This window comes from Bos javanicus, chromosome 7, assembly GCF_032452875.1.
Source record: "Bos javanicus breed banteng chromosome 7, ARS-OSU_banteng_1.0, whole genome shotgun sequence".
Taxonomy (NCBI): Eukaryota; Metazoa; Chordata; class Mammalia; order Artiodactyla; family Bovidae; genus Bos; species Bos javanicus.
The window spans coordinates 49775533-49788287 of record NC_083874.1 but is presented as its reverse complement, the minus strand read 5'-3'; the positions used below and the strand labels follow the sequence as shown (position 1 = coordinate 49788287).

The 12755-nt window shown below is 50.2% G+C and overlaps 1 protein-coding gene and 1 long non-coding RNA gene across 6 annotated transcripts in view; one reads left to right on the top strand and one right to left on the bottom strand.

Annotated features, from left to right (window-relative positions):
- Nucleotides 1-3133: 3133 nt before the first annotated feature.
- The window catches only part of CTNNA1 (catenin alpha 1), a 343160-nt gene continuing 333538 nt past the window's right edge, over nt 3134-12755 (bottom strand). For all 5 annotated transcript variants that reach the window (XM_061424652.1, XM_061424653.1, XM_061424649.1 and 2 more), the window contains 5 exons: nt 8613-8723; nt 6908-7089; nt 6679-6784; nt 5221-5355; nt 3134-4319 (listed from right to left, as the gene is read on the bottom strand). In XM_061424652.1, the coding sequence (XP_061280636.1) occupies nt 4032-4319; nt 5221-5355; nt 6679-6784; nt 6908-7089; nt 8613-8723 (822 nt within the window). In that variant the 3' untranslated portion in view covers nt 3134-4031. The remainder of the gene's footprint in view (nt 4320-5220; nt 5356-6678; nt 6785-6907; nt 7090-8612; nt 8724-12755) is intronic.
- Nucleotides 4253-11304, top strand: LOC133251926 (uncharacterized). The gene is made up of 2 exons (XR_009737782.1): nt 4253-4339; nt 5016-11304. It is a non-coding gene; the product is annotated as an uncharacterized LOC133251926 (long non-coding RNA).

Here is a 12755-nt window from a genome sequence, read left to right as displayed (position 1 = left end):
CATGGGCCCTGTGTGTGCCCAGCATGAGGCAGCTGCTGCTCTTCTTCAGTGGGGGGCAATCCTTGCCTGGGTGGAGAGTGGACGCTGTGAGCATTAAGGGTGCAGAGGTGAGGGGGGCCCTTGGAAGCGTCTGCCCGGGGGTTGTGGGAGGCACTGCCCTATGGTTAGCAGGGCAGGGGGGAGAGCAGCGGGGCTCTGCCCAGCCTGCGTGAGGTCATGGCCAGAGCAGGGGCACGGGGCAGCTGGCCCGTAATGCCAGGCTGAGGCACCCAGGGGAGGAGATGGCCTGAGGTGTCACCCAGGGAGGTGACACTGAGGGTCGTGGCTACCCTGGCTGAGAAGCAAGAAGCCTCGGGATGTGAGGGGAGACACCCCTCTTAGCGGTGGCCAAGGGGCAGGAGCAAACCCCACACCGACACGGTGAGGCTGGTCTCCCCCGAGCTCAGCCCACGGTCTGTGAGGAGGGTGGAGGATTCAGGATCGCTGGTTAAGACCTCTGGTGCCGCCTCTGTGACCTGCTTTCTGCTTCCCAGTATCTTCTGATTGACTGGTTTAAATAAGCAGTGAATCATCTGAACAGTTCAACTATTTCTCAAGCACGTGCCAGGGCCTTTGAGAGGTTACGGGGTCACCAAGACCACTGCCTTTTCCCCAAAGAATGCCAGAACAGCCCTGTGTGAGCTGGCACTGCAACGCCACATGCTGGGGGCAATAGGGCCAAGGCCTGGTGAGAAGGGGGTGGTCGTGGGCCACGCTTGCCCGTCGTGGCACAAGGGGAGATTTTAGGCGCTATAGCAATGAACACTTTACTAAAGTGAATTTTAATGTGTATTAGAAAAACTGTAGCACATCAAACATTTCATAGCTATTGCTTAAGGAGGAAGTGAAGCTCAGTAGAACTTTCATCTTTTGGGAACGTGTGCTATTAATGTTGGGATGGTGAGGGTGATGCCTGGGACATGCAAGTGATGGGCTCATGGGGGGCAGCGTGTGGACATCCTAGGAATCGCGTCCAGTGGGCAGTGTGGGTGTAAAGGGCACGGTTAGTCCAGATACTCCCAGGGCAGGCATGGGGTCCCTGAGGGCTGTGTGCAGAGGACTGACTCTTGAGAAATGCTTTTGGAAGTTTCTTTTATCACTTGGTGGAGAGTGGGTAATGGATGCTGGGGGCTGAGGGAGGGGGCTGTCTAGACCAGGGTGGGCTCAGCCTCTGAGAGAAGTGGATGGGCTGAGCAGACAGGTGGACTGGATGGTCTACATGGCGCTTGGGTGCGGGGCTGTAGGTCACGGCAGCAAAAGCCATGAGTGTTCCAAGTGTCAGCGTGGATTCTGAGTCAGTAAGGAGGAGGGGCCGAGTGAAGGGAGGTCAGCGTCTGTGGGCCTGGCCCCACAAGGGACCCCCAGGTCCCCAGGGTACCTGTTCATGTCCTGGGCCTTGGAGAGTGGATTCCTATCCCTGTGAAGCAGGGAGGCAAAATATCAGGGGAAGTCTTTCTGATAGACTTTTGACAAGACATCTGAAGGAGATCTTGAGAAGGAATTGGGGGGGGGGGGGTGGGTCTCTGGAGAGAGCAGAACCAAAACTGGCAAAGGGCAGATATGCAAAGAACGGTGAGAAGAAAGGCCAGAGACAAAAGCGTCCACACTCACTATTAGGACTCTGGCTTTTAGGACATGGAAGCCACTGGAAGGTTGAGCTAAGAGAATGACATGCTCTGGCTTGTCTCTGAGGGGTTACTGTGAGCCATGGAAACGGTGATTGGGGATGCCTGGTGGGGGTTGGGGGGGGGCGGTGCGGGGAAGGAGCCTACTCAGCGCCCACATGCAGACGACCGTGGGAGCCACCTCCTGGCCTGTGCCCCTGTGTTGTCCCCTCCCACTGTGGGCCAAGGGTGGTTTGTGTCACCAACATAACACTGAAGGCATCACGTATTGCTTTTGGGATCAGGTTTTTAAAACGCGCCGTAGGTTCCATCTGGTTGCCATCCTCTCGGCTCGCTCACTCTGGTGGGGGCGTGAGCCGCTCTGTGGGAAGGCAGGCCCACCTGGCACGGACCGCAGCCTCCCACCCCCGCCCTGTGAAGCAGCCTGGAAGTGGGTCCTCTGCTCACAAGCATCCAGACAGCCTTACAAGAGACCCAAGCGTCAGAACCTTCCACTCGGCTGCTCCTGGATCCCTTATCTTCAGAAGCTGTGAGTGATGCTTGTTGTCTTGGCTGCTGAGTTTGAGGGCAGTTTGTTACATGCTAAGAGAAGCTAATGCAGTGATGAGGTCTTGGACCAGGTGACGGCAAACAGAACTGGTGAGAAGTAGCTGGCCCCAGCATACATTTCAAAGGGAAGCCTCTGTAAAATATGTATAAAGACATCCAAGTGGAGAGTTTAGGAGACCGCCAGTTATAGAAGTCTAGTTCTAGGAAAAGTTGGCATTTGGATGGTATTTAAAGCCAGAAATCTGGCTAAGATCAGGAGTAAGCAGAACCAAAGAGAAGAGGTTGAGGACTGAGCCCTGGGACAGATAGCGCAACTTCGACCAGCTAGGAGGAGGAGGAGGAGCACCCTGTGAGGAACAGGAAACCGGAGTGAGATGCTTCGGAGGCTGAGGAGGAGCTGTGAGCGGGGAGGGCCTGTGCACCTTGGCCACTGACGGTGCGGAGAGGAAGATGGGCATGCAGAGCTGACTGGAGCGGCAGGAAGTGAGGAAGGGGAGACAAGGACGACACTCTCTAAGGAATGGGGATGTAGGCTGGGAAAGGACAGCAGGTTCAGGAGGTTTGTAAGGCAGCCATCATCTTGGTACAGTTACAAACCAGTGGGGATGATTCAGAAGGGGAGGGTGACCTCCAGGGAGATGTCAAGGATGCCTCTGAGGTTCTGCCCTGCACCCTGAAGTACAGACATGTGAATTCCCATGGTGGGCGTGGCCCTCCCAGCCGGCCCAGCCTGGAAGCTCCAGGGAGGCACAGCCCTGAGCCCTTTGCACAGTCTGCTCCCTCCCTGGGCAGTACCATCCAGGAAAGAGGGCCAACGGGAGGCCGGAGCATGGCAGATGCTGGGGGCAAATCCAGGACATGTCTGATGTAGAAACTCCACTCTATGGGAAGGCAAAGAAAAGAACTCTGGCCCCTTAGACTTGGTTTCATAGTGGACTTTATTGGGAAAAGTTAGTGTAAAAACATTCAAATTCATAAAATTTAAATAAAGTAAAATTATACCTTGTAGTTATAGTAATCGCTATAGTAATCACAAATAAGGTAAGTCTAAATCATTGCCTAAGCAAACACTATTTTGTCAGGCTTCTCCTAAGCCCAAAGCAGGAAGCGCTGCAATTATTAGAAGTGAACCCAATGATGAATTTACATTTGGAAACTGAAGGAAGTTAAAAGAGCATGTTCTGATTATGGCATCACAACATTCTAGCCTGAAAAAAAGCAACTTTATTAATGTCCCACAGCTGAGTACATTAGTAATTGTAACCATGCATTAAAATCCTCCTTTCATGTTATAAAGAGAGTAATCCATTTTCTTTGTGATACATTGTTTTAATTAGTTTTGTGTGGTCTGTCCCTCTAAAGACCTGTCTAGGAATGTTCCTTTCTCCAAGGCCTCCTAAGACGCCCGGGATGCTTCCTCCGGGTCGTCTTTGGTCATTTACTACCAGCCAAGTGGCCAGAACTGGGGGAAGCCCCTCCCTGAACCAAGATGCTGGTAGATCCCCTCTCCCAAACCTACTGCTACCACCACTGGGAGGACAGGCATCTCAACTTGGTCAACAGTGTTACTAACACATTCATGTGGGAGTCTCTTTGGTTATGGAATTTTTACTTTTAATTATTTAGGAGTATAAAAAATATAGCTAGATATATGCCCCTGAATTCTATGACTTAAACACAAGTACGTCCTTACAAAATTCACCAGGTTGGCCAGGTCTCAAGAATCTATTTCCCTATGGGATCTAACATCAGTGTTCTATTTAGCAAATATATGTGAGTGAAGAATGATGAGGGATCTTTAGGAGGGCCCGGGCAGCCTTAGATGCTGTCCATAGCTTTGAACTCACTGAGGGCCTGCACGGGGTTCACGTGCTTCTTCTGAGATGCTCTTTTAATCTTGGTCTGCGTCTCATCCTGTTTCTCTCTCTTCACCAAGGGCTTTTTCTCAGGCGCCTTCATCTTCCACGACACAGCAGGGAGGTTGAGGGACGCCATCCCCTGGGACTTCTGGTATTTGGTGGAGGCCACGTACGATGCCTTCACTGTCTGCACCACCGCATTCATCAAGTTCTTTGCGGCTTGGATCAGGGACATGGCGCTGTCCACCTGAGAGGCACAGACAGGAGGTGAGGAGCACGGGCCAGGGTCTGGGGTGGAAGGTCCAGCTGGCCTGTCGGTCCCCGACAGGGAGTCCCCACTCTCCTGGGGCCCAGAAGCAGCCCTCGTTCCTAATCAGCTCTCCCAACGGCTAGGTGCTCTCATCCAAACACCCTGAAAATGCCTGTATTTCAGATCTTCTGAAGGGAAGAGTAATAAAAACCTAAGGTACCATTACCTTACCTGCCCTAGCCCTCAACAGTTTTCAAACAAGGCGGGGGATGATCTGCAGAACAAGCACTGTCAACAGCCACAGGCATGGGGTGGGGGGCTTAGGTCAGCCTCCTGGACAGAGCGCCCCATGCTTTGAGTAATGACCCAGGGGACTCCCCTCACATTTAGAGAAGATGGGTAATTGTCCCCAGAGACAGGGGCATTTGATGTTGGAGCAGGTAAACAAATGGTCTAAGTATGTCCAACATTCAAAGTTCTTTGAAAGGAAATTGTGTGGGGTTTAGCAGAAGCCACGGGGCTTCCATGGAGTGAGGTGTCCTTGTTCCCCTAGGGTGACAGGTCCAGAACTGTGTGATGTGACCTGCGAAACAGACAAGGGGAGGGAGTGTACTGGGGCTCTTTGAGGGTGGAGGGGGTTTGAGAAAGGCTGTATGTCTCTGCAATTTCTGAACAGGCTCACTTTCTCTCTAGAAGAAGAAAAAAAAGGAGGATAAAAATACTCTTTCCCACAGAAGCAAAAGGGAAGAGGCCAGCACAGTAAGGGCTCCTAACTGTCACCAACCGTGTTCAGCAGAGCTGCAATATGCACAGAGGAGCCGACGTGCAGCCCTCAGCCTCCGAGAGGAAACTATGGGTCCTCTCCCAGCACTTCCTCCCACTGACAGAGGAAACTTACCCCAGAGACGACCAGCTCCCCACCAAGGTTCTGCACCTCGGCCTTGACTTTGCTGCAGATGTTGAGCTGGTGGCAGTAAAGGGCGATGCGCTGAAGGTAGGCCAGCAGGTCCTGCTTGCAGGCTGAGTCTGGGCACTGACGAGAGAGCGGACTTAGCACCAAGCACTCTTGAGCCCAAACACACCCATTCCTAGGGCTATTCTGACAGGCTCAGTCAGTGCTGCAGCAAGGATGAGAGAGGATTATCCAAGTACCCGGGCTGTCACTACCCTCAGCAACTCTGCTGGGGTCCCTGCCTCTGGAGAAAAGTGACGGTGTCATGAGCTAGAGTGAAGGGCTGTCTGCTCAGAGGGCCCAGATCTGCTCAGTGGTGCACACTCTAAACACCTGATGAAAGGAGAGTCATTTTAGGCAAAGATGGAGAACAAGTGCGTCAACCAAAGCAAGCAGAGCACCTCTTAAGTGTTGACGCCAACACCTCCCTTCTGTGAGGCTGGGGTTTTTTATTCTCAGCAGCTCCTGAAGCATGGCAGAGCCATGCCTCATTTGCATTTTAAGATGGTTGTGTAAGACGACTGTGTTGGGAGCTGTGTGGAGGGCGGAGCAGGGAGTCAGTGAGGAAGGCCATAGTCTTGCAGGCACAGGCTGTGCACGATGGACTGAGTGGTGGCTGCTGAGAGGAAGAGACCAGATGGTGCTCACATTCATGTGGCCAGTAGATGTACTGGGGCTGAGTACCAGATATAAGCCCTTACAGAGGGGCGTTAAGGAGGGCTTCCCAGTCATTGGCTTGAGCACTGTCACTGTCCTGCAGCCCTGGTGCAGGCTGAGCATGTGGACACTTGAGGGAAAGCAGTGGGAAGGCTTTGTAACTATAGCTGAAAATAGCTTGTAAACTTTCCTGGAGGTTTACACATCTTTTTCAACACATCAGTAGAGAAAAGGGATGAAGGCTGGGTGGCTGGGAACACAGACGTCTGTCCCCACTTCGGCACATCATGCTTCCAAAGCACCAGACCAAAGAGCTCCTGACTCTTACGTGAAATACACCCATAAGAGGCTCTTAACGCACTTAGTTTCAGTATATTATTGGGGCTTGCAGAATTAGCTCCTACCCAGAGCTGACATTCTAAAGAGATCTGAAGAGCTAACAGTAAAGGCTGGTTTTAGCTGTCAATCAAGGCAAGATTTTAGGACATACACACCTATGTGTGTATGTGATGTAATGCACAGATGTGCTGTAATGCAAACTGGGCCTGTCTTATAAAACTTGTCAAAGAAACAGGAATTCAGAAATCCTTAAAACTCTATGCTGATGTTAATCAAGCAGGTTGGTGAGTTAAGAACACTGTTTGAGATTAGGAAAGTGCTGTGGCTCATGAAAAACACTGTTACCACCCCTGGGCTGCCCGAGTCCAGCATGAACTTTAAGGCCTGTGGGGCAAGTCTGTTACTTACATGGTCTGCAATGGTGCGGCCAAGCTTATCCATCCTGGAGCCTGCCTCAGCAATTTTCTTGGCGGCACTGATCACATCTGATGTGTTTTTGAGTGGTCCTTTACCTCTGAAAACACGGAACAAGGATGATTGTTAACTAAAGCCCTTGTAGGTGGAGATGAACAGCAAAGGATGTACGGAGCAGCACATCCTGCCTGCGTGAGGTGGCCTGCAGGGAGGGGCTGCTCACCGGGTGAAGTCCGTCATCTCCATCATGATCATGCACATCTGCTTGGCCAGCACGATGATGTCATTGCCACTGTCGTCCCACTTGGACACCTCAGCGTCCAGCTTGCTCTTTTCTTCCTGAAAACTGGCCACCTGTTCCGCAATCTTTGCTTTCTGCTCCTGGGGAAGCTGAGCCATGATCGCCTGAAATCAGAAGCACAGAAAGCTCTTACATAAAGAGAATATGAAGTTCTCACAGTGCATTAACCAAGAATATTTCCACCAAGCAATCTATGACATAGGTAGGATGATGCTTTAATAGGTTTCATTTTGCCTGAAGAACCATTTATTCTCATTTTGTGAAGTTTATAGCTTCCCGACCCACTTTCAAGAATAACGGTATGAGGAGTTGTAGGCTAATGTACAAGCTTCCTGATCACACCTGCACAGGGACAAAACCTGCTTAATTCTTTAAAAGTTTCATCTTCTGAAGTCAGAAAGACAAATATCACATTATGTTAGACATAGGTGGAATCGGATTTTTTAAAAAGATACAAATGAACTTATTCACAAAACAGAAACAGACTTACAGACTTTGAGAACAAACTTAGGGTTGATTACCAAAGGGGAAACATGATGGGGTGTGGGTAAATCAGGAGCTTGGCATGAACATACAGTATTTTATACATATAACCAAGAACATACTGTATAGCACAACGAATTCTACTCAATATTCTGTGATAACCTATGAAAGCATCTAAAAAAGAATGAATATGTGTATAACTGAATCACTTTACTGTACACCTGAAGTTAACATAACATTGTAAATCAACTACAATAAAATTACTTTGAAGAAAAATAAACTTCCATTAACCTTAAAAAAAAAAATGTCAACCTCGCCTCCTGCCATGGGGATGAGGGAGGGGCTAATGCATGCAGGCCTTTCCCTGGTGTCAGTATATACATTTCCAACTTTGCAAGATGACCCAGAAGTAGTCTTAAAATGTAAGTAAGTTTTAAAGGAGGCAGAAGAGAACCTGCTGCAGAGCACACTTCTCAGGCACTCACACCTAAGCCTGCGGCACCTGGAGGCCCGCCGCCTACCTCAAGCCCCAGACTCAGGCCTAGGGCTCCTCTCGACTCAGCTCCCCAAGGGCTAGGACCCAGTGGGGCTTAAAGCAGAGATGAACCCGCTGTTCAAAATGACTTCTAAGGGGTGAAAAAAGACTCCTTAGTAATATTTCTTGGCATCCTCCCAAAAACATAAATGCAATTGATTGAAGATTTAACGACTCAAATGAATGCAATGGCTCTGATTTTCTTGAATGTACCACTGTTATTTTTTTCCCCATGAATAATTAAATAGTTCATGCCCGTGGTATCATTGAGATAGGCAAAGACAGCAATCTTTTTTGAGTTTCACTGTCCTATTAACAAACATTGCATTGATTGGAGCATAGCGCTTTCCTGACTCGGGGCTCTTCATAAACCAAAGCCTCAGGGTACAGCTGAGGGGGCCATGTTCTTGCCCTGCTCTAGCTGAGGAGACATTCTGGATGAACCTACAATGGACTAGCAGGTGCCACAACTTTAGGATAAGGTTCCACTGCCAGAGAAAATGAGAGGAAAAATGGTGTTTTCAATAATGAGAGTTCTTCTGGAAAAGAATAGGCTAAGAACAGGGAGAGACAGGAAGGTCTGCAGGACAAGTTAAACCTGATCCTTACCCGGGCACTCTGGCCAGCTATTAGCTGGTCATCTTCTGTCTGGACACTTGTCCTGCTTCTGACATCGAAGTCTTCCGTCTCAAAGTCAGAGTCATCCAGCTCCTCAGGGGTCTGCCACCAAGACAGAAATGACAAGTCAAACACAACCCTGGGCCGCCAGCAGCCCCAAGCCCCTGGGCCCACAGCCCCAGGGTCTGATGTAAAGACATCCAGAATTTTCTGCAGTACTCTAAACAGCCACGAGGAATAAAGTTAAAGTTGCTCAATATTTGAACCCTGCTTCACCGATGCATGTGCCAAGCAGTCCGTTCAACAAACAGCGAGCAAAGGCACCACACCAGCATTCCCAAAGGACCTGGAGGGTTTCAGTTTCTACCAAAGAGTCAAGACTCTGCTTGACAAAAGGTTTTCACTTCATGTACTTCTCCAACACCTGCATCTTAAGACAAATGTGAGAGTTGTTCTGGGTGGAAAACGTACTGTAGTAAAAATAGCAGTTTCATACATTAAACAGATTCTTATAACTTTGCCATTTTTTAATGGAAAAAAGAAAATTAACTGAATTAATACTGGGATTCCTCTTAGGTTAGCAAAGGTTGATCTGAGGAGTAAAAACAGGCAGTGTGTTTTTATGTACTTTTATTAAAGGAAAAGAGAATATGGCAGATAAAGTCTGAGTAAATACCAAAAGAACTGATCACTTTTTTGCTTTAATTATGAAATAAAAATTCTTATTTTGTACACCCTCCAGCCTCTCGTGATTAGCTGCTGACTTAAAACATAATGTAATCTTCGGGAAATTATCAGCAACAGGGCAGCAGGCAGAACAGCTGAGGTTGGCTCTTGGCCCAGCCGGTCGGCCTATGACAAGAGGGCAGTGAGGCGAGTCCCTCATCTGCACCAGGACCTAATCCAACCCCAGCCTGAGGGCTTCCTGTGAGGAAGCATCCGGACTGCCCAGAGTATGTTGGGTTTGTACACACGTGAAGGCTGGGCCGGTCCCTCTGTGTGGAGGTGAGGACAGTGGGGGTCACCTGAGGCACCAGTGAGTTACACGTCAGTGCAACACCTGGGGTCCAGCTGCTGTTGGCCATTGTGATTCTGGAGTGACAGACACTTGAGCCTTGTAGTGAGGGGTGCCTCTTAACAGGATCTCTACTTCCCCACCTTCCTCCATAGCCCATCACAGCCCGAAGAACTGTTCTTACCAGGGAAACCAAATTATCTTCTATCTGTTCATTCACTTGTTGAATCTCTGTGTGCCAAGCAAGCAGTTCTGGGCTCTTAAGGTACAGAATGACAGAGACAAACATCCCTGCTCTCACAGATACAAGACTGCAGGCACCCAAGGATGTGAAGAGCGAGACTGAGAAGCAGCTGCATGAATCCAGGTGAGAGGTGCTGGTGGCTTAGACCAGGGCAGTAACCATGTTCAGAATCCCTACTTATTGTGAAGGTAGACCCAACAGGATCTGCTGATAAATCAGATTCAGTGTATGAGGCAAAAAGTGGAATCAAAGGTGAATCTAAAATTTGGGCCTAAGCAAGTGGAAGACAGACGTGCCATCAACTGATGAGAGAGCAGGGTGGAGAGATGCGGAGCTCACTTTGGGGATGACAAGCAAGGGGCAGCAAGCAGGGTGGCTGGAGGAGTGGACCATGGGAGTCAGCCTCTCGCTGGTTTTCTCATCTTTATGCTCCAAGCAAATGAGTACAGTCAGAAAAGAGACAGGTGAGAAACTATGCTACAGGGTGTACCCGTGGTCACGGGCTGTGAAGATGAAGGATGAGGAGAAACCAGCAAGACTGAGGAGGAGGGGGCCAGTGGATTTTCTTACAGTGGGAGACATTAAGGCACGTTTGTCTGCTGGGGGAAAAGTGCTGGAGGAATAGGGAACAAGACCCAGTGCAGAGAACAGGCTCAGCCAGGAGCAGATGTTCAAACCACCTCAGGATCCTCGGAAACGATGGATCCCTGGTGGTTCAGAGAGTGAAGCGTCTGCCTGAAATGTGGGAGACCCAGGTTCGATCCCTGGGTTGGGCAGATCCACTGGAGAAGAAAAAGGCAATCCACTCCAGTATTCTTGCCTGGAAAATCCCATGGATGGAGGAGGAGCCTGGCGGGCTACAGCCCATAGGGTCGCAGAGTTGGACATGACTGAGTGACTTTACTTTCAGGGCCAGACAGGTAGGATGGGGCACAGGTGGGGAAAGGGGAGAAGGTATGAAGTGTTCCCAGACTCTACGGCTGTGTAGCACCAACAGTCCCCTGACATCCTGGGTCCAGTGACCCCAGTCAGATGACTGTACTTTTATGCACCACATTCAGCAGGAGACAGAATTTCACTAGGGTTGTATTTTGAAAGGCAAATAAGGGGAGTAAAAGGGTGCAAGAGAGATTGTACTGATGAAACAGAAGCTGGAATAGGAGTGAGGCAAGGACCCGAGAGGCTGAGTGAGGGTTGCAAGTGGGGAGGACGAACCGGCTGAAGATCTCAACGGACTCAAAGCACTGTTGGGAGTCACAGAACCAAAGGGAGCAGCTGACCAAAGGGATGATGGAGATGCTGGTTATGACAAAGACCAGGCAAGAGTAGGCAAAAGAGGCTGAGTATGGGGGAGGACAAGACATCAAGAAACCAAGAGTCCCTGGGGTTGGAAGGATGGTTCCTGAATTAAATCAAGACAAAAAGGAGCTAAACCAAGGCTGCTGCAGACCTACTTGTCCTTGCTCTCTGAGCCCTCCCAGGTGACCACACCCAGGTTCCATCTCACCACACCTGCCAGGGCCTCTCATACTTACGATCCAACACAGCAGTGAGCACACAGGAAACAGCTACTACATGCCAGGTCCTGACCTGAGCACGTTATCTCCAATTCATCCCATCAAAGCTATCAACACCATCATCTGCATCTTAAGAGAGATGAGGGAACTTGCTGAGAGTCTCAGATGTGAGGAGGAATCCTGCTTCCACAGAACAGGCCCTAGATGTGCAGGTATCCTGGGGTGTGTGCAGTGCCAGCTCATTTAAAACCCCAAAGGCATTCACCTCAGACACTCAACAACTCATGATTATTAATGTTTCTTCTATTCTCTGTCTGCACGCAAAGAACTTTGGAAAAACAGGGCTGCATTTTGCCACACTGGTGCGCTTGACCCAGGGATCCCTTCACACCTCTGGAGGCCAGGCCTCCCTGAGCATGGGCTGCTCTCCAGCAGAGCAGCAGGGGTGAAGAAAGCAACAGGCTCCCCCAGATCCCCTCCCAACCCCCAGTATGTGCAGGTGACCCGGGCCTGCAGGAACAGCCAGCAGCCAGCCATACAACCCTTGAGCCATTCTCGTTGCTCCTTACCCGAGAGGAGTGCAGTAAGGCCCAAGTGTTTTTACGTTGCATACAGAATGCATCCAGCCTGATGCAACTACTCAGGAATGGCCTCTGGTAAAAAGGGGGACACAACCCTGTCCACCTTGGAAGGTCTGACCAGCAAACCATGAAGGTGTAATGGAAACTCCCTGACATGACTAGACTGTCAACAGAGCCCAGCAACCGTCTACTCAGCAGGCCTATGTTCCAAATGCTGGCTCTGTGGCTACAGCAGGGCTGGCCCGAGCCTGGGGGCATCCAGGTGACCCCAGGAAAGCTTGGCACAGGTCCTGCTCTCAGCTTCCAGAGCAACACATTCATGTTCAGAACAGCATGTGAGGGATCAGCTGCTATGTGAGTCCCAGCCTAAGACACAGGATGATCACAGAGGAGGTGTTGGTTTCTCAAAACCCCATTGTTCATGTCCAGGGGACCCCAGACACTGTCTCAGATGGTGAGAACTGCTGCTGGCTCAGAGAAGACGGGTCAAATGGGGCCCAGAGTGGGTGGCATTTCCCTTCAGCCATGGTGAGAGGGCTCTTGGACACTTGGCCCTGAGATCAGGAGCATCACCGAGGGCTGCACAGCCCCTCATCTTCCCCCTCAACACCCCGGGGCTCTAGTGCCCTGCCTGCCTGCCACCCCTCTGAGGTGAGGAGTGCTACATGTAAAGAACAGCTTCAACCTGAATAAGGGAAATACTCCCTTCTCTGAAATTCACTGAGGAGCCTTTATTTTCTGTCACTGCCCTTTAACTCAAGAGGAAGCCTCAACTCA